At 40.0% G+C, this 20,138-nt stretch overlaps 1 protein-coding gene across 2 annotated transcripts in view; it reads right to left on the bottom strand.

Moving 5' to 3' along the window:
* LOC149067026 (calpain-B-like) overlaps positions 1 to 20,138 on the bottom strand; it is a 208,893-nt gene that overhangs the window by 138,425 nt on the left and 50,330 nt on the right. For both annotated transcript variants that reach the window (XM_089253047.1, XM_089253048.1), the window contains exon 7: positions 8,551 to 8,717. In XM_089253047.1, the coding sequence (XP_089109173.1) occupies positions 8,551 to 8,717 (167 nt within the window). The remainder of the gene's footprint in view (positions 1 to 8,550; positions 8,718 to 20,138) is intronic.

Genomic DNA, 20,138 nt, shown 5'->3' with positions numbered 1-20,138 from the left:
TATCTTGTATTAACAAGTGGAGAGCGACATTCATGTCATATATCAAATGGCAACACCAAGTTTTTTGTATTGGAATGTGATCTCCATTGTGAAAAACCCTAAATAGCGTTCGAACGGCAACTGTAGCATGAAAATCACCGGCGGTAGGTAGGCTAACAGTGAGAACAACCAATAAGGACAGAGAAGCAGCATAAAATAAAGCATTTTATTGTGTTTCACAAATTTTCCACATGACCTTGAGGAGGACTAATCAGGCTGGGATCTCAGCCGAAGAAACGGTGTGACGAATGAAACGAACATTAATGCTCTGGTGCACGGCAAAGTCCTTTTTACTTTTTCCTTGCCTAGCTCCGAAGATTTTCGTGCTACAGGTGCCATTCCAACGCTATTTAGTGTTTTTCAGTATGGAGATCGCATTCCAATACAAAAAACTTGGTGTTGCCATTTGATATTTTCGAAATTTTTTCACTGTAACCGTAACTGTTAGAGGGACACTGTTGTTTTCCATATCATTCTTGAGCGCATACCTCAAAATACCTTATGCCAAAATTTCATTCAGTTTCTGTGAATGGTATGATAGTTAGGGGCCCATATGTCGGGATAGTTTTTTTATAATCACCCTGTATAATATTGTACGCGTTAAATAAACGTTTTAAAAATCTCTTTTAAAAGTTTTTCTGGTGCATCTGAAAATATTTATACAAGATTGTCGTTTAAATGTTTCTACAAATGAAAAACGTGAAAGGAAAATTAAAAATATTGACAAAGGTTAGCTTCATTGCTGCGGACTCCCGTTATTACGACATCAATGAGTCTTCAGCAGTGTTTCCTAAAGTGTGCGTCACGGCTTCTGGGAGCATCGCCAACACAGGGCCGTCATTTCAACTTTTTCCAGGAGGGGGGGGGGCGCAAAGCACATGTACTCAATGTTCTCAACATCCTCGTTGGGCATTTTGCCTGTTGTGGCGTTGTATTTATATATATATATATATTTGTATATATATACACTGCTCAAACCAATTAGGGGAGCACATGGTTTTAACAAAATTACGCAAAAATGTATACCGATAAGTAACATAAAATTAATCATTCATAATTTAAAGCCTAGCAGGAAACGGAAGAAGAAAACTTCATATGCAAATCAAAGTTCATGACGTCAAAAACCAGAAAAAGGAGATAAGGGCAGAAATCGGGATGTTGCAGAAACGTCTGTTTTACTGCCGTAACTGTGAAATTCGATTGCGCAGTATTTTTTTTTTGAGACAAGGTGACTTGAGGATGTCTCAACAACGTGATTTACCGGAATCCATGGCATGGCGTGTTATAGGCAGACTGGCATCCGGGCAAACACAACGTAGTGTCGCGGACGCTGTTGGAGTCGCCAGAAGTGTTGTTGCAAGGCTGTGGAATCGATTCCAAGAAACAGGAAATGTTAGACGTCGACCAGGGCAAGGTCGGCCTCGCGCCACTACAGCAACTGATGACCGGTATATACGGTTAACAGTCCGTCGAATCAGAACAGAGAATGCTACGCAGCTGCAAAGACGGTTGCTCTTGGCAACAGGACGAAGCGTGTCCAGCCAAACAGTACGTAATCGGCTTCATGAGGGAGGGCTCTATGCACGTAGGCCAATGGTCTGCATTCCGTTGACCCCACGCCACCGTGCGGCCCGAAGAAGATGGGCTGCTGAACATCGAGATTGGGAGCAACATGATTGGAGCCAAGTGCTGTTTACAGACGAGTCCCGATTCAGTCTGGAGTGTGACACCCGACGTGTTCTGGTATGGAGGGACAGGGGCACTCGAAATAACCCCGCATTCGTTCGTGAAAGGTCACAATACAGACGAGCTGGTTAGATGGTATGGGGTGGAATCAGCATAGGCGGAAGTATGGACCTGCATATCATTCGGAATGCCACTTTGACGGCCCGAAGGTATGCAGACGAGATACTGCGACCTCATGTCATCCCTTACGCTGGAGCCATTGGAGAGTCCTTTGTTTTCCAAGTTGATAATGCCCGACAGCATAGAGCTCGTCTGGTGGAGAACATGCTTGAAGCTGAAACAATACAGCGTATGGAATGGCAAGCGTGCTCTCCTGACCTGAATGCCATCGAGCATGTTTGGGACATGCTCGGACGACGCATTGCTGCGCGACCAAGGCCGCCTGTTACTGTCCGAGACTTGCAGATTGCACTTCTTGAGGAGTGGAACAGTATTCCCCAAAGTCTGATCGATAACCTCATCGCATCCATGGCAAACAGGTGTGCAGCAGTCTTAGCTGTTCGAGGAGACCACACGCCCTATTAAAACTCATGTATCATGTCTAAACGGTACTTTTTTTTATCGTTTACATATAACCAAATTGTTGCCCTAAATCATCCTTCATGTTTTTCGCATATTTTCAAAGAATTAAAGCTTAATTCCAAATTTTTTTACGTCTTTTTTCTGTATTGCGCATTGATACGCGTGTACTATCCATTGTATGTCAATACGTGGCTGTCTCACACGGTTTTCTTCACTTTTTTGCTTGCTCCCCTAATTGTTTTGAGCAGTGTATATACCATTTTTAATGTATTTTCAAAAGCCGGTCCCCCCTCCTGCCTCCCCCCCTAAATGACGGGCCTGATCGCCAACCTTTTCAAGGACGTCGCAGCCAGCTGGAGATATTGATTTGTGCGCCTATATTTACACTTTGATGAGATTCTTTTGTAAATGAAAATATCTGCTGAACTATTCTAGGAAATTGCAGAGGTGGATATAGAGCTCACTCTTGGGAGGGGTGATTTTAGAAATAGCTTAAAAATAAGTCTCTTCATGGGGTGACCATATGTCCCGTATTTTCCGTGACAGTTCTGCTTTATTTCTCCGTCCCGACTTTTTTGAAAACTGCCCCGGTTATGCCCATTTTTTAATCGAAGTTTTCTTGAATTTGTTGCAATATTATCATATAGAATTCCGAAATTTTTCTTGAATTGTCGCATTCCACTTAGGGGGGAATGATCATCCCCCCCCCCCTCATAGATCCACCCCTGAGCAGATGAGCCATGGGAGCTGCAGTTGATAAAATTTTGAGAACCACTGGTCTTCAGTCAAATATAAACATATAATTAATATAATAGTATAATGTATACATCAAGAAAAAAAGAACGCAAACTTCGATCAGCCGTCGTTGTAGCTACACCTACCACCATATAGCCTTGGATCCACAAGTGCTGTATTTCTGTCGGTGTGATAAAAAAGGTATGCAAGTTATGCAATACTTTACATGCAGACTATAGCCGTCATTATTTAATCTGCAAATCCTGAGAAGACAAACTCATTATGAGCAACATAGCAACGGCTTCGTAAGTTTAAATGGACAATGGGTTGTTTCCGTGAAACAGACCCATCTTTGGTACGTTTCTTCACATGTAGAAAAATTGGTAAAGGAAGTCTTGTTACTATATCAAGGAAACATATTTTCTGAATATTATGTGTATAAGCTACTGGAGAAATGTCGGATAGGTTTTAAATGCCATAGCTTTTCTTTTTATACAGCTTTGAGTATGATTTTGCTGTGGAGTGATTTTGATTGAGTATGCCGCTGTGGTGGTCGAGTGGTTATAGTGCCGGACTCGTGATGCGAGGATCCGGGTTCGAACCCCACAGTGGTGGTCGGCTGAAGTTGGTTTTCTGTGGTTCCCAACTTCAAGGCGCAAATGCGAGCCGATCTCCCCGTTAAAAAGTCTCGCCACAGAGAGCAACAGTCCTACAACGGTAAATCATTCAACCATAACACTTCACTCATAGTTAGTAAAACTGGGGGCAGATGACAGCACTACACATAACAAGCATTACACAGAAACAAACTTTACGTCAGGTTGCACTACACGTACACGCACATTGCCGCATGTACCGATTCATTGGGGGGGTTCCGCGGGGGAGGGTGCATGTGTGGTGTAGCAGTAGTAGGTAGGGGCTCGGGGATCCATGATGTTCTTAAGTCAGCCACCTCGTTGGGCAATTTGCCTGTTGTGGCGTTGTATTTGTATTTTCGCTTCATTTTTTGAAGAGTGAAGCTGATGTCAGTTTTTGAAAGTTCCTGTCAATTTCAGAAAAAAATGGTTCGGTAACTATACTGATTATTAGTGTATTAGTTTTGCAGATGTAATAAATATTCTATAATGCGTTTGAAAATACAATTCAGCAAATCGTGCATTAATTTTTGCGTGCAGCCGTAATATATCTTAAATGCAAGAATTAATTACTGTACGTGTAACTGCGAATAATTAGAGCCATGGTTGCTCATTGAAAGCAGTTCTGTCCAACGAAAAAAAGCGAGAAAGGCAAATAAAAAGTAAATAAAAATGCGATTGACCAAAACAAAATGTTTAGAGGATCAGTGATGAAAATGACTTTCTAAAATAGATGGGACAAGCATAACTATCAAGGTAGTACTAGGATAAGCAAAATGGCACTTGAATTCGCCTACCTCTTAACATTAAATTTCAATCCATTGTTTTCACCATGAATTTGGATGATACTCCACTGCCGACTTTATCAGAGATAAAAAAAAGTGTCCCTAAGAATTTTTTTTCGGATTTTTTGATTGAAATGGTGATTTTTTTTTTTGTCCAATTTTCCAATTTTCTGCCTTATACAGGTATTCTGTAAACGTAAACTTTATAATAAATAAAATAAACGTAATAGTGTTATAACTTGAAAAACACGATATGCAATACAGGTACACACAATTCAAACGTCACATCACAATTGATTATATATATTTCTTTAAATAATAATGCAATTTTTATACAAGTGTTTAAATATGAATCATGGCTATAGGTCTATATTTCAATATCAGGAAATTTCGATTTGAAACTTTCAGTGGATAAAAATACTGCTTAGTAAAATAATAAAGAAAATTAATGCTCACACACACAATTAAGAATAAAATTATCACTTTTTGTAGAAAAATTGGCTACACGGGTCCGGAATTGCCTCCTTGATATTTCTTTTCGGTCATAGTATTGTTTGAGAAGATTTTCAATAACAACTTTCCGTTTCTTATATTTTTTATTAAACCTTTTACTATTTTGTTCACCGTTTTTCAAAACACGATTTTCTATATGAATATCTATAGTAACTTTCAAAAAACAGAATATGTATGGATTGGGATGAAAAAAAACTCATTATACCGTGAATGAAACGATTCACATGCATTCATGGTGCGTTCTGAAGTCACACGGGGACTTGCTCATATTGCTGTCGGAAATTTTGAGTCCTCCATATGTCCTCCGTCATGTAATAAGCAAATTTCTCAATATTTTTGCCTGTAGGTTGGTCCGACATGCGGTGGTTACACATGAATGAATGAACGCCAGGGTCTCTGCCACCGGACTTATCCCGTTGCCGAGATCTCTTCCAGCCCAGCTTCGTGGCAGTGTCTGGAACAAAGTGAGTGTACCTAACAGTCTGAGTGTGTTGCTAGTGTTGTGTATGATATTTCAGTGCTGCCATCTATACTTCAAATTGTGAGTGAAGTGTAATAATTGAATATTTGTAACGTTGTAGGCCTGTTGCTCTCTGTGGCGAGACTTTTTAACTGGGAGATCGGCTCGCATTCGCGCCTTGAAGTTGGGAACCACAGAAAACCAACTTTAACCGACCACGCGGTGGTTAGACAATTTTCAAATTTATCTCATTTGGCTAACTCTTTACAAAGCTAGTGATAAACATGTGATAACAAGGTTATTAACTCTACACGAAGAGGAAGAGCGCCAATCGTGGATAAAGTGAGAGAGAGAGAGCGCGCGCGTGTGATTACCGACGCTTACCGTCCATAGATAATCTGGCCTAACGATGATTTATAGATAAAGGGTTTACCTGCAATTCTTAGAAATTGGGAGTGAACAGAAAATCGACCTGTCGTTTGGAAATAGGTGTGAGCGCAATCGACCTATTTCATATAAACTGTTCTTCTTGGGTGCAATCGACCTACACCCGAAACTCTGACCCCATACCCGCCTTGTCAGTAAAATTTCGTCATCTCCGCCCCCTACCTCCTGTCACATATTGGTGGGATCAGAGACTGTGCATAGGGAGGGAGACACATAGGAGGGCTCCTGCCCCCCCCCCTCCCTCCCAAACGATCAAAAAATAATTTTTTTAATGCAAAATTTTTTTCTTAAATTCAAAATTGCGAAAGAAAATACCTTTTTATATGTTGTTATAAACAATTTATGTTAATTTCAATGCTATTCGAAGGCTAAAAGCTCAAAATTTCATTTTAAGAAATTCATTGTGATCCACCCTCTATATAATGATAAATCCTTTTAATATATGATAAATCCTTGGCCCGGGGGATTAGGGGCCATTCAAGTATTACGTAAGCAGATTTTCAGCCATTTTTGACCCCCTCCCCCGTCAGCAAAATTTCGTCAGCAGCTTAGAATATTTCATATCTTCAAAAAGGGGTGGTTGATGACGGAAGCACCCTTCAAACCCCCCTCCCCCCCCCTTGTCATCAAAAGTCAGCAAATCCGAAACCCTCCCCCCCCCGATGCTGACGTAATACTTGAATGACCCCTTATCTGATGTGGCCTGGCCTCTCAAACCTAATTTTCTAAAAATGAACTAAGCTGCACATTTACAGATCGCTTAGGTGACCCATGGCACAATTCCAGAGTATTTAGGTGGCTCGTGGCACATTTTTCAGATCACACAAGTAGGCCTGTGGCACATTTTTCAGATCACACAAGTAGGCCTGTGGCACATTCACAGATCACTTATGTGACCCGCGACACAGTTACGGAACACTCAAGCGATCCATGGCACATTTAATAACCACATTAGGGACCCTTGAGTGACAGTTGGCACGGTTATAGAACACTTAAGTGACCCCCAGTGCAGCTTTATATCACTCAAGTTATTCCCGGCACATTCCCAGATTACGTAAGTGATCCGCGGCATAATTACGGATTACTTGAATGATGCGTAGCACAGTTCCAGAGTACTTAAGCGGCCAAAACACATTTCTAGATCATTTGAAGGTTCCACGAAACATTTAGAGATCACTAAAGTGGCTCTCTAGGAGACTTATCAATAGAGGGAGATTGTTAGTTCAGGTGCCCGCGAACCACATTTCAGGATGCCATTAAAAATATTTCATATTTTTATAAAGAGTGGTTGATGACGTAAGCATCATCCAAACTCTCTCCCCCCCCGTCATCAAAAGTCAGTGAATCGGAAACCCCTTTCTCCATCGATGCTGACGTAATACTTGAATGACCCCCTTAGACATATTAAAATTTCGACGATACTCAAATGATGAAAAAATAATGGTATATTGTAAATCTATCAAAAATGCGCGAATTATTCGCCTCTGTATTACACAGTATAACGAGTGATGCCCCAATCCTTTAGCATCCATTTGATGGAATGCACGAATTATTCGCGCATTCGAAGTTCATTTAGAAAGTTCGGCCTGAATTAAAAAAATAAAACAATACATAATTCATGAAACTAAAGAGTTAGGATGACATACAAATTTCGAAAAAGTATTGATCCATCAAATGGATGCTAAAGGATTGGGGCATCACTCGTTGTACTGTGTAATACAGAGGCGACTTGAGACATGGTTTCGGCGCATGAGCCGCACCATTAAAACTGCCGCTAAAAGTCCAGCGGTCAGGGAGTGTGGGAATTTTCAGCTAGGTTCCGCGGAGTGTTGTCGACCAACGGACCATCGATGGTTTTTAATTTGCGACATAGGCGGAAAAACGCCCAATTTTAGGGATTCGGTAAAAAAAAATCATATTTTTAGAAGCAATAGCGTGTAATCGTATTAACTTGCTAAAATACTGCTAAATATGATGAAATTGTAACAGTTGGCAAGTATGTATATATATCTATTTTTATAAAATTTATTTTCTGTGTGTGCGTGTGTGTTCTCTATACAAATCTACAATTTTAGATCAATCGTCGTTAAATTTTGCCTATATATACCAAACGGAACCCGACTTGAACGATAGGCTACTTTGAAAGTTCGTCAGAGCAGGACATCGCGAGGTCCCGGATTCGAACCCCACCGTCGCTGCAGTGGTGGTTGGCTGAAGTTGGTTTTCTGGGGTTCCCAACTTCGAGGTGCGAATGCAAGCCGATCTCCCCGTTAAAAAGTCTCGCCGCAGAGAGCAACAGGACTACAACGGTTAAATCCCCAAACATTACACTTCACTCATAGTTTGAAAAATATTTGGCAGATGGCAGCACTATAACAAGGTTCACAACACGGACACGCACATTCTCACATATACCAATGCGTTAGATATTCCGCAGAGGAATATGGACGAGGTACATATGTGGTATAGTAGTAGTAATGGTTCCTGGGCCTCAACAACGACTTTTGGAAAATGTTTATTTTGGTTACCGTAGTTTTTCAGACGTATACTGGTATATGCCTCTACAATGGTTTGTCACTTTTTCAATCCTCCCAGTTATTGAAGAAAACCCGGGCAGCGCCGAGTATTATAGCTAGCTAATAAAAAAAACAACCGATGGAGCTCTCACCAGAATTCCCCATCATTACGAACTCTAACACTCAAAAGTTCTTGATCTCTTTCTGGTAAGCTGTCCCATTCCCATGATCGATCACTCCAGGCTCCATTCCATTCACCTTTACCTAGTGGATTATGCAATCTGATCAGTGGAACTTCTCCCGAGCTGGTTGTTCTGACCTGGAAGAACATTTTTTAAGCTTTAGTCATTTTACACATATATACAACATGATTTGCTGAAATTTTTCATTTTAGAAAACATTTACTAAATGTATCAGGTGCAAAACATTTTCAGTCCATGTGCATAAAACTAGAGAGTGTTCATGCATATTAAACAACAATATGATAAGCGTGTGTGTGTGTGTGTCACACACACTGTCAACAGGGGCATCATGCACCAGCGTTTCGATATGATACATCCGGTGATCGAGCAGTTTCACCGGAAAACAAGTATATAAACTTATCGAGCATGTAATCGATATCTTGATATAAATAAATATTTGAACTGAATAAACTAGTAAACCTGTTTGAACTACACACGAAGTTTATTCACATGACATTTTAATTAAAAAATAATATTATTTAAGAGAAATATAAAAAATCTTCAAGCGACGAAAATAAACAATTTTTTAAGTGAATAAAAATAGAATAATACAATAAATAAAAAATTGAATGATTACAAATAAAATAACAAAGATGATGAAAAAAACTATATAGATGAAATAATAACGATAAAAAAAAAATAAAGAAAATAAAATGATGACACTAAGTTAATAAAAATCAAATTTACTCTGTAATATAAAATCACAAACTCGAAAAGGGCCTGTTTCTAAGCAACCGAAATTAGTGACGATTTTATGTTACGGAAATGGGTGACGTTTTTGTGTTACGGAAGTCGGTTACTATTTTGGGTCGAGTTTTCATTTAACTGCTGAGGACATCGGGAACCGCTTGACCTTGTAAGGATCAAGTTTTGTGCATGTACCTAGAGGTATTTATACATCACCAGTGCTCCCAACACACAGGGTCCGGGTACCCAGGGCGGGGCATTGGACAGATCTCTTTATGGGGAAATTGACAGGTTTCATTTTGAGTCGAGGATCAATACTTGCTTCTCATTGCGCATTCTGCTGCATTGCTTATTGTGGCACTGCAAAAATAATGGTGCATTACTGATTGCGGTGCATTGCATATTGTAGTGCATCGCGTGCTGTATTGCTCATTGTAATGCCGCGTTTAACCGACTGACGGTCCTGCACGTATATGTGCGTGTGAAGTTGATGCCTTCCAAACGGTCTAGGCCGTACTTTTACGTGTGAACTTTTCGACTTCCAAATGGTCCTGGCTTTCTTTCCCCCCATAAAGAATCACTAAGCTGACTTAGCGTACGCCCCTCTTTTCTCCACAAAATGACCATTGTACTCGCAACAGCGCTGGGCGTTGAAAACGACAAAATGGCTTCTGCCTCTTCGGCGGGAGGGGACAGTTTTCAATTAACTTAGCAGATACAGACGTTTGACAGGGAGCTCTTGAATAGTCAGTTCAAAGAAGCCTTAATCCTTTTGTAAACGAAGAGGAATTTTCAGAAAGTATAAAAAAAGACTGCTCCTCAGCAAGAAATGCCCCTCCTAAAAGGCTATCTTTATCTTATTATAGAAATTCTTATCGCTTGATTGTAGGATATGTACTGGCATTCACTTTTATTTTGGCATGAAAAAAAAAAAAATTACTTCGTATTAAAACTCATTGACTGCAAGTTAGAGATAAACAGGAATGCCCCCGCCCCCCGAATCGTGACATCCTGGCTTTCCAGTGATTTAAATTTTTTATAGTATAGGCGAAATTTTTTAATTTTATTTTTCATTTGTTTATCTTTACCTCTTTATTACTACTCAAGTACGATACGGCAGAACCTCAATTATCCGATGTGATTGGAAAGCCCTACATCAGAAAACCAAAAATACAGATAAGATACATAAGAATATCATATTTATTTACGCAGAGCATAATTGATACCAGTGTTTTTAACTCCTTTACCCTACTCCCTGTAACCCTCTTTGGACCATGTTTTCCTCTCACTTCTTGCTTTCTTGGCCCCCGCCTTTGCCTCGGCCCCTAACCTCACCCAGCAGACTAAACCACATTTCTAAGTATATAAACTATTTTCTTTTTGAAAACATTTATAGTGAAAGCGAAAATTTTATAAACAAAAACTGTCATAGTGTCTGTCAAGACTGTCTCTAGAGTCCAGCGAGCTTCCCTCTTGTGAAGGTTATACGCTGGGCAGTGATGCAAAGATCACGCCAACCCACCCCCTCCCGCGTGCAAAGTGATATTCGAGAAGGGGGGGGGGGGTTCAGTATTTCGATGGAAGTAACAGCTTACATATTTACATACTTTTGAAAATTATTGTGTGCCAGAATTTTATCATGTAGGCCCCATGAAGATATTATACCCCCCCCCCCCCCGCACTATGCTTGGATCAGCCCATACTTGTGAACCAGAGTTGGGCGAACGTACACAGAGAAAGCATATGGGAACGTATGCGCATCACATTTGTGGTAAGGCGTACATAACATGTATGAAATTCTATTAGCTTTGCAAAATATGCCATGCTAATGTTCAGTGAAATCGAGAATGCGGCTCATTTGCAATACCTAAGTCCACGCATGTATTCAATCTCTGCAACATTTCATTGCTTAGTTGATAATTTTCAGCAAAATACCAGTACCTGTACAAATATATACATTTTTATATCATTGTTCATCGCTTCGCTGAGGAATGCTCTAAAAAATAAATAAGGCAAGGGCACTCGTGTGTGGCTTTTTTTTTAATTTTATCGGTTATAGTAATAAATAAATATAAGCATGTTATCAAATTGCTGACCGGTCATGAGTAAATTCAAACTTTCAAGCAGGATAAACCTGTAACCCACCGGAGAGACGTTAGAGCCATTAGATACGTCGGAAGAGTTACGAAACCGTGGGTGCTTGACTTGAGCTTTACATGGAAACTATTGATCCCTGAATGAATTTTGGGGGTGCTCAGATCAGTGGTACAGAATACTGTAGGTACTCGAGCACTCACTGCACCCTCTGGCTCCACCCCCCACTGCCAGTCATCCCCCTAAATGCCAGAATTTTACTTATATATTATGGAATCTTGACTAAGTACTGCACTGTCAGTTCCCTTCCCCCAACCCACAAGAAATTTCTGGCTATGGCTCTTCCAATAGCACCATTGTCCACATAATAGAAAGGTCTTGAGGTCAAACAATCTAACATAACATTTATTTGCACAATAATGTTTTTAGGAAGAAATTTAAAGATCAAAAACAATTCAGCTCCTGGGTGTAAAACAGGCCACAGCAATTGAATTCAATTAGTGAGAAAAACTAATTTCTTAATAAAATAATTACCGTACTCCCCCACATTAGCTGGCATGCCGGGAAACAGTGAGGCAGACCAGCATGCTGAAAATATCCGTATTTTCCGGAATGCCGATAAATTCGATTCACGGATTCTGGAAAATTCTTGAATATTTTTATTTTTTATTAATTTCTTATCAGGAAAATACGTAGATTATATATATCCACGGAGCCAACAATGATGGCTCTTACTGGATGTTAGTGAAAACAAACAGTTGAATATTTAATATTAGAATGAATAACTGGATGGGAGGAAGAAGGAAATGAAACATTTCAGAGAGAATCAGAAATATTGTTCAATGTCGGTACTGTAATTAAAAGAAGGTAAAATTTGATTAGTCTTCCATACATGTGTATGAACAGGGCCGCAACTAGATGCTTGGTCACCCGGGGCAAGCGCGCATTTTTACGCCCCCTTGTAATGGTAAAGGAAAGGTTTCAGAATGAAATTTGCACCCCCTCGGGTTCAGCGCCCGGGGTACGAGACCCGTTTGCTCCCCCTAGTTGCGGCCCTGTGTATGAATGAAGGCTGACAGTTGAATTCATATCAGATGGCATAGAGTTATAAAATTCAGGAACTATGTAAGTAAAATACTTTCTTTTCAAAGTTTTATGAACACAAGATAATGCATAGATTCAATTTATTCCTGAGGAAAAACGAGACAAATTAATATTTAAAGAAAACCGATTTTTGAAAATAAGGAAGTGTGATTTAGAAAAATATATACATATAAGTGTATCAACTTTATTCGGAAAATCCACTGATTCAGCTGAATGCATGCTGTGATCCTATTATAACCTCATTTTTTCTGGCATGCCGAAAGTGGCCAAGACCACAACATACAAAAAGCTGGTGCCTCTCGTGTTTTACGGCATGCCGGTCAATGCGTGGGAATACGGTAAGTTTATTGAAATTTTTGAGTAAAATAATTTGGTAGTTGTTCAAATCAGCACTCGTGTGTAATCACTTCCATTTTGCCCAGATCTTTACTTGAAAAGTAAAAAATACGTTGGCAGAGGAATGGGAAAAAAGACGAGCCCACAAATAGCCAAGTATTGTACTTAGTTTGAATCCTTTTACGAGAGAAACACCTTTTCTTTTCCTCTCCTACAAAGAAGCATTCAACAGTGGGCGGAACAAAAATTTTAAACCACACAACACTAAATCCCGATATCCCGCAGTTTGTACGGGGGGGAAGGAAAAATTGTTGGATTTTTTTCGAAGCAGTTTTGTGACAATTACCTGCACCTTTTTCAAGTAGATTTTCTCAACACCCTCAAACCGTCAGTCGGTTAATGCGTATTGTGGTGCACTGCGTACTATAGTGCTTTTTAAAGTGCTTTGCTTATTGCGATGCATCGCATACTATGCTGCATTGCTTATTTGGGGTGTACAATATTACTGATTACACACATTACTACATTACTGATTGTGATGCTTTACGTGTTGTAGTGCACTGAGTGTTGTATTGCTTATTGTAATGCAGTGCTTATGGATTATTGTGACTCATTGCGTATTATGGTGCTTTGTTTAGTGCGATGCATCGCATATTATGCGGTATTGCGGTGCATGAGGTATTGTAGTGCATGAGGTATTGTGGTGCACTGTAAATATCGGCCAATTGCACATTGTTATGCATTACGTATTTTAGTGAATCACGTGCCATATTGCTTATTCTAATGCAGTGCTTATGGTGTATTGTGGTTCATTGCGTATTGTGGTGCACTTCATATTGTGGTGCATTGCTTATTGTGCTTTATTGCCTACGGTGGTGGTGTATTTGTTATTGTGCTTTATTGCCTACGGTGGTGGTGTATTTGTTATTGTGCTTTATTGCCTACGGTGGTGGTGTATTTGTTATTGTGCTTTATTGCCTACGGTGGTGGTGTATTTGTTATTGTGCTGTATTGCCTGTGGTGACGCATAGTTTATTGTGCTGTATTGCCGATGGTGGTGCAATAAGCACTGTCCTGTATTGCCGATGGAGGTGCATTAAGTATTAAGCTGTATTGCTTAATGTGGTGCCCTGATATAGTGGTGCATTGTTTTTTGTGGTGCCCTTAATATAAGGCTGCACTACTTAAAATGGTGCAGTGCTTATTGCACCGAATCGCCGATGGTGTAGCATTGCGTATTATGCTGTATTGCTTATTGTGGTGCATTGCAGCGCATCGCGTGATATATTGCTTACCGTAATACAGTACTTTTTGCGTATATTATGGTGCTTTGCTTATGTGATGCATCGCGTATTGTACTGTCTTGCATATAGTTATATGTATTGTGGTTCATCGCGTACTGTATTGCTTATTGTGGTGCATTGCTGAGTGCGTTGCTAATTGTTATGCATTATAGTGTATCGCGTACTGTATTTCTCATTGCAATGCAGTGCTTATTGCGTATTGTGGCGCATTGCGTATTGCGGTGCACTGCAATATGGTGCATTGCGTATTGTGGTGCATTGCGTATTGTGGTGCACTGCAATATGGTGCATTGCTGATTGTGGTGCATTGCGTACTGTTATGCATCACGTATTGCTTATTATAATGCAGTGCTTATTCCGGGTTCCGTTCACAATCCCGACAGACGAAATCCCGACAAGCCACAATCCCAACAGGTCAAAATCCCGACAAGTCAAAATCCCGACACGGTCAGAATCCCGAAAGGGTCGAAATCCCGACAAGTCAGAATCCCGACACGGTCGAATTTAAAAATTTAATTTCGCCGTATAAGCCGCACTTCGCGATTTCTGTAGGGATTTGAATTTCTCGCGGCGAGGGGCGTTGGGGCGCCGATGAGAATGATAAATTGCGATCAAATAAATTTTCAAATTTTAATTTCGCCGTATAAGCCGCACTTCGTGATTTCTGTCGGGATTTGAATTTTTCGCGGCGAGGGGCGTTGGGACGCCGATGAGAATGATAAATTGTGATCAAATAAATTTTCAAATTTAATTTCACCGTATAAGCCGCACTTCGCGATTTCTGTCGGGATTTGAATTTTTCGCGGCGAGTGGCGTTGGGGCGCCGATGAGAATGATAAATTTTGATCAAATAAATTTTCAAATTTTAATTTCGCCGTATAAGCCGCTAATTTTGAATTCAAATATCTGAGCGAACATTGTACTTGTCAACTTGGATTTTTTTTTTGTTGGTCTCAGGAGATACGGTGCAGTCACTTTATAATTAGATTTTTAAAAAATTATATTTTTTTTATTTTGTTACACTGTGTTTTTTGATCGCCTTTGAGCATTTTTTCAAACTGAAATCATCTCTACCACGGATGGTTGAGGAGACAATGGCCGTACTAATTCTTAAAGGACACCCTGTATGCAACTACACTACCTCACAATTTGCATACTCTCTTCAAAATTTTAACCAGATGAAATTGTCACGAGGTCTTCCTGACACTCGAGGCTCTTCAGCAGCAGTGGCATCATAGATTGCTCGTGGTAAAATGATTATTTTCAACCCCACATAAACTGTCTGCTTATCAAAATTTTCATACTTACAGTAGGAAATTGTAAACAAATCTAATTATCACGGGGGAGGAGCATGCGTTGAAGTCAAAAATGGGGGGCACTAAAATCACTTTAGTGCTTGTGGGGCGGGCCTCTGTTTCTCCTGGGCGACTTCTACGGTGAGAACGGGATCGTTGGTCTTTTCACCTTTATCTTTTTCCTGGATAATTCCGGGAGAGCTTGGTTGTTCAAAATTTTCTTTGGAATTTGAAAGTTCACTTATTAATTCCGTTTCTTTCGGGGGGTCCACATTTTCCTGTATTGGTAGCGTGATGCTAAGATCTTGTGGGACCGCTGGATCCGGGGCAGGCTTTTTCCGCATAAACACTGGAATTTCATCCCATTTCCTGGCCCTTTTCCAAATGTGTTTGTTGATCTCGTTTGCGTAGTCAGACCAGATAGACTCGTTTTCCTCCTCATCGAAGAAGCAGTCGTCGCCTATTACGAAGGCTTGGCTAATGTTCCACCTTAGCTGCTGCTTGAAGAGGGGGATTTCCGGGTCATCCGGCCTGTCTGTAATGGCTTGGTGATTTTCCATTGCCTTCCTCAGGAACTCATCACCCGTGCAATAGAAAACTTCAGTTTCTGGGCGCCTGATTCTTGGGTGTGATATCTCCCAGCAGTCGTAGTGATCCCTGATGGAGTCCAGGAAAGCGATGGTGGCCCGGTTAAGATCGGCATTTCTCGCCTTCTTCCGGCTGTACTTCGCTGACAGCTTGTGCCATTCCTCGTTTTCGTTATCCTCCTCCAGGATCACTTCGTGCAGGAAACATACTGGTTGCTGGGCAAGAAGTTTCCGGTCTGCCATTTTCTATGTGCAATTGAGTTCTAGATTATTGTTGTTGGGAGAAATTTGGGCTGGGATCCGACTGAGTACGGATTCGTGCCTAATCTTTGCTGTACTTTACAGCATTTCAAATGTCCCTAACATGTGGGTTTTAGGGAGCTCGAGCGGAGCGTGCTTGCTCTCTCGTGTCTCGCTCGAGAGTGAAAAGTGAAAAAAAATGAAAAATTTTTTTCCTTAAAACCGGCGCCGCCAATATCAGCCTGAGAGCTCTGCCTTCCTTGTTTTCCTTTCAGCCAATAGTGCCCCTTTTTGGCGTTTTCGCGATCCGCGTTCGTCGTAGTTGTAGACGAGACACGCCTTCGTAGTTTTGAACCGAATAATAATCGATAAAACTAAAAGATTGCGCTGACTATATGATTCTGATTCGCATTTCCTTCTCCCCGTATTAACGGGACATTAACGGTTTCTCTTCTCTTTCTCACACTTCATATGGGTTAATCCGGCCCTGCTAAGCTGCCTTTTACACGTTTACCTTGCTAATTTACTTTTTCCTTCATGATTGCAAAAAGGAAATGCAGTAAAACCTGTCTTCTCAACGGAAAAATTTCGTGCTCCCATGATTTCTTCACTGCCAAAATACACATTAAAAAACCTGCATTACCCATTTGCATCATAAGCGCATATATGAGCGGAATTTTCCTGGCCATTATCACCAAAACGCAGATATGCGCTCCAGTTTTTTATGCATAAGAACAAAACACTAGATTACTATCATATACTGTATCAAACTATCAAATTTAATTTTTCAAATTATTTTCAATGTATATCTTCATTAAACTAAGTAAAATTATAAATTCTTTGTGTACGCCATTTTGTTTTTCGCTTTTTATCATTTTGAAATATTTCTAACTTTATACAATAAACAAATTTTGGTGATATGGACCAATTTTCCACTTTTTCGAATGATGCAAATGGGTTTAAACGGAATCTGTCTAACGTGGAAACAGAAAGAAAAATTGTATCCTTCAACGGAAAATTTCACACACGGCGATCAATGGACGATAATCATCAGAATGATATAAAAATGGTATCGGAGGACAATTTATGAGGTAATAGTAAAATAATGAACTCAATCCTTTTTGAGTAGGTAAAATTTTTCATCTCAATCTATGCTCGCAAATGAGAGTTATACATTATCAACACCTTAGATTAGCATATATCTTTTCTGTACTTAATGCAGTGGTTTTGATAAGCCATAACCATAGTAAAACAGCTGCTTTCTGAAATTGTAACAAAATTTTTCAGAAGAGCAGGCTTTTCAACAGCAAAAATCAGTATAAGGATTCAATTTTCAAATGTTATGCAAGACTTACAAAATTGTATTCAAGCTGTGTGCATTCCGTGGTCGCAAGGCTTAGCAGGGTCGGAATTATTTAGAGAGAGGAAAGGGGGGGGGGCTACTACACTGGTGGCAAGTTGAGGGGGTGATAAATTTTAGGTGGGAACAAAAACACCGCTACAAAATCTTCGAATTTTACAGTGGTAGGGGCAGCAAGACCATGTTGCTCTTTCCCTAACAAAATTCCTATTTAAGGTTCTGATGCTGAGGATTACATAAACATTGACGATAATGTACAACCTGAACCTGACACGACAGACAATGACACCCTGATCGAAAATTTTTGAGAAAGTTAAAACGAACGTAAATGTGTCGTTATTTTAGAACACAGTGTAGGTCGGAACTTTATAGAGGTGCTGCCAGAACTCAAATACATTATTTAGTAATTATAGACTGATTATTCAGTTACATTCAATTATTTTAAATATAATTAATTTTATCATCGAGTTTTAAATTATTTATTTTCAATTAATTTATTTTTATATGTTATTTCAATTTCCTAAGAGATCGTTACATAATTTCACACGTTATATCAATTGAACCTTTATTAAGCGGAAACCTGTTCTCAACGGAAAAAAAAATCGGTCCCTTGCGATTCCATTGCAGACAGATTTTACTGTATTTGCAAAAGCAATCAAGAATGTATTGAACTCAATCCTCAAACTGCACTGAAAAAATTAATTTTACCGTTTTATATGTGAAAAGAAATTTCAACTGTTATAATCCAGGGATTCAACCTATCAAACATTGTGAAAAAAACCAGAACTCTCCACGAAGCCCACGGGCGAACAACTCCAACAATTAACAACGGCTTAATTCCGCGTACAATGGGCCAACGGGAACCCGGTTAATCAGAGGACCAAAAAATAATTGAAGGCATTTTATTAGTTTGAAATTATTTCTTTTTTCAGTCTAAGTCAATTTTGAGAGAGAGAAATGATTCTTTTCGGTACGCAAATCATCATGAAAATGAGAAAATTTTCATCATTTATTAGTATGCTGTATCATGCTGTTGAGACGGTCCTGGTCAGGGCTTCCTTCAACAAATAGGCTAGCTAGGGCAATGCGTACGACCTCGAGTATTTTGGAGCCATCGTGGCTCCTACAAGGGTACCAGCCCTGGTGCTCAGGACGACTGTGCATAATTTTTGTTCTGCATACTTCATAATGCAATGTGCTACATTGCATTATAAAGTATGGTGATCACACACACATCTGGTGATCAATTTGCCTGTATAGTGATCGAATTTATTACGTAATAACTGTATAATAAGGAATCATGTATATAATTATCGGCCAGTCGATAGTTTTACCATCCCATGTATATATATATATATATATACACACACACACAGTCGACTCTCATTATAACTACCTCATGTTATAGCGATCATTCCATTACAACGACCAGTGGGATAAGACCCAAATGTTTTCACAGAACGACAATCATATATATTTTACTTTCGATACAACGACCCTCCCACTATAACGTTCATTTTGAAGAGACGAGGGGGTCGTTATATCGAGCGATGACTGCATATACATATGTATATTTATATATGTTACTGTGAAACCTTGAAGTTGGCCACTTCGCGAACTGGCCAGCCCAGTGGACCCGGCCAATGTCCGAATTACGGGCTTTCCCCCAGGCCCTACATGTCGATCCTTATATATGGATCACTAAGATATCTATATTCAGATTCTTTTGACTGTTAGAGTTGCCACAGCTAACCATAATAATTACGATTAGCTATAGCTAATTATAAATGGCCTAATTGTCACAAAAAATACTTCAATTCGGTGATAACCTTGAACCATAGGCATCGATATAGGGATACACACATAAAAGGCTGGCCAAAGCCTGTATTTCGGACATGGGAAGGGTCAACTGGGCTAGTCAGTTTGCGAAGTGGGCAATTTCGGGCTTTGGCAGTAACATATATACCGTTATTCTCCTCTCTGGGCTAAATCCCCCCCAGCTCCCACTGTGGGGCCATGGAAGCTGGGCCCCCAAGAATAACACTGCCGTGTGCACGGGTTCTGTCTATAGTGAAGTACAAAATGAATCGCGGGGGGGGGGGGGGTGATGAAAAGTGGGGAATATTCATGAATAAGGAACTGACACGCGTCTTCACTAGCGTGGATTTAGTAATCTGCAAATTCTTCCTTAAGACCAACTTAGAGGTTGAATTTTAAAAAAAAATTTTGGGAGTCTCAACAGTATAAAATAAAACTACTGACAGAATTATTTTATGTTTATAGCTTCAGCAAGGCCGTAGTGAGAGGGGGGGGGGGGATTGGGGATCCGGTCCCTTCGAAATGTGAGAAAATGATTGAAATAAGGTAAAACATGGCCAAATACATTATTTGACCACTTTGTCCCCCCCCCCTCCGAATGAAATTTCTGGATACGGGCCTTACCTTCAGTGGTTGCGACTCGGCGATGAATCAGTGAATTAAGCTGGCAAGA

The sequence above is a fragment of the Pholcus phalangioides genome, unplaced genomic scaffold (assembly GCF_987345545.1).
Source record: "Pholcus phalangioides strain wild (caught in Gottingen) unplaced genomic scaffold, Ppha-v1.0 ptg000031l_1, whole genome shotgun sequence".
Lineage (NCBI taxonomy): Eukaryota > Metazoa > Arthropoda > Arachnida > Araneae > Pholcidae > Pholcus > Pholcus phalangioides.
The sequence above is the reverse complement of the archived record's forward strand: the minus strand, read 5'-3'. Positions and strand labels throughout refer to the sequence as shown.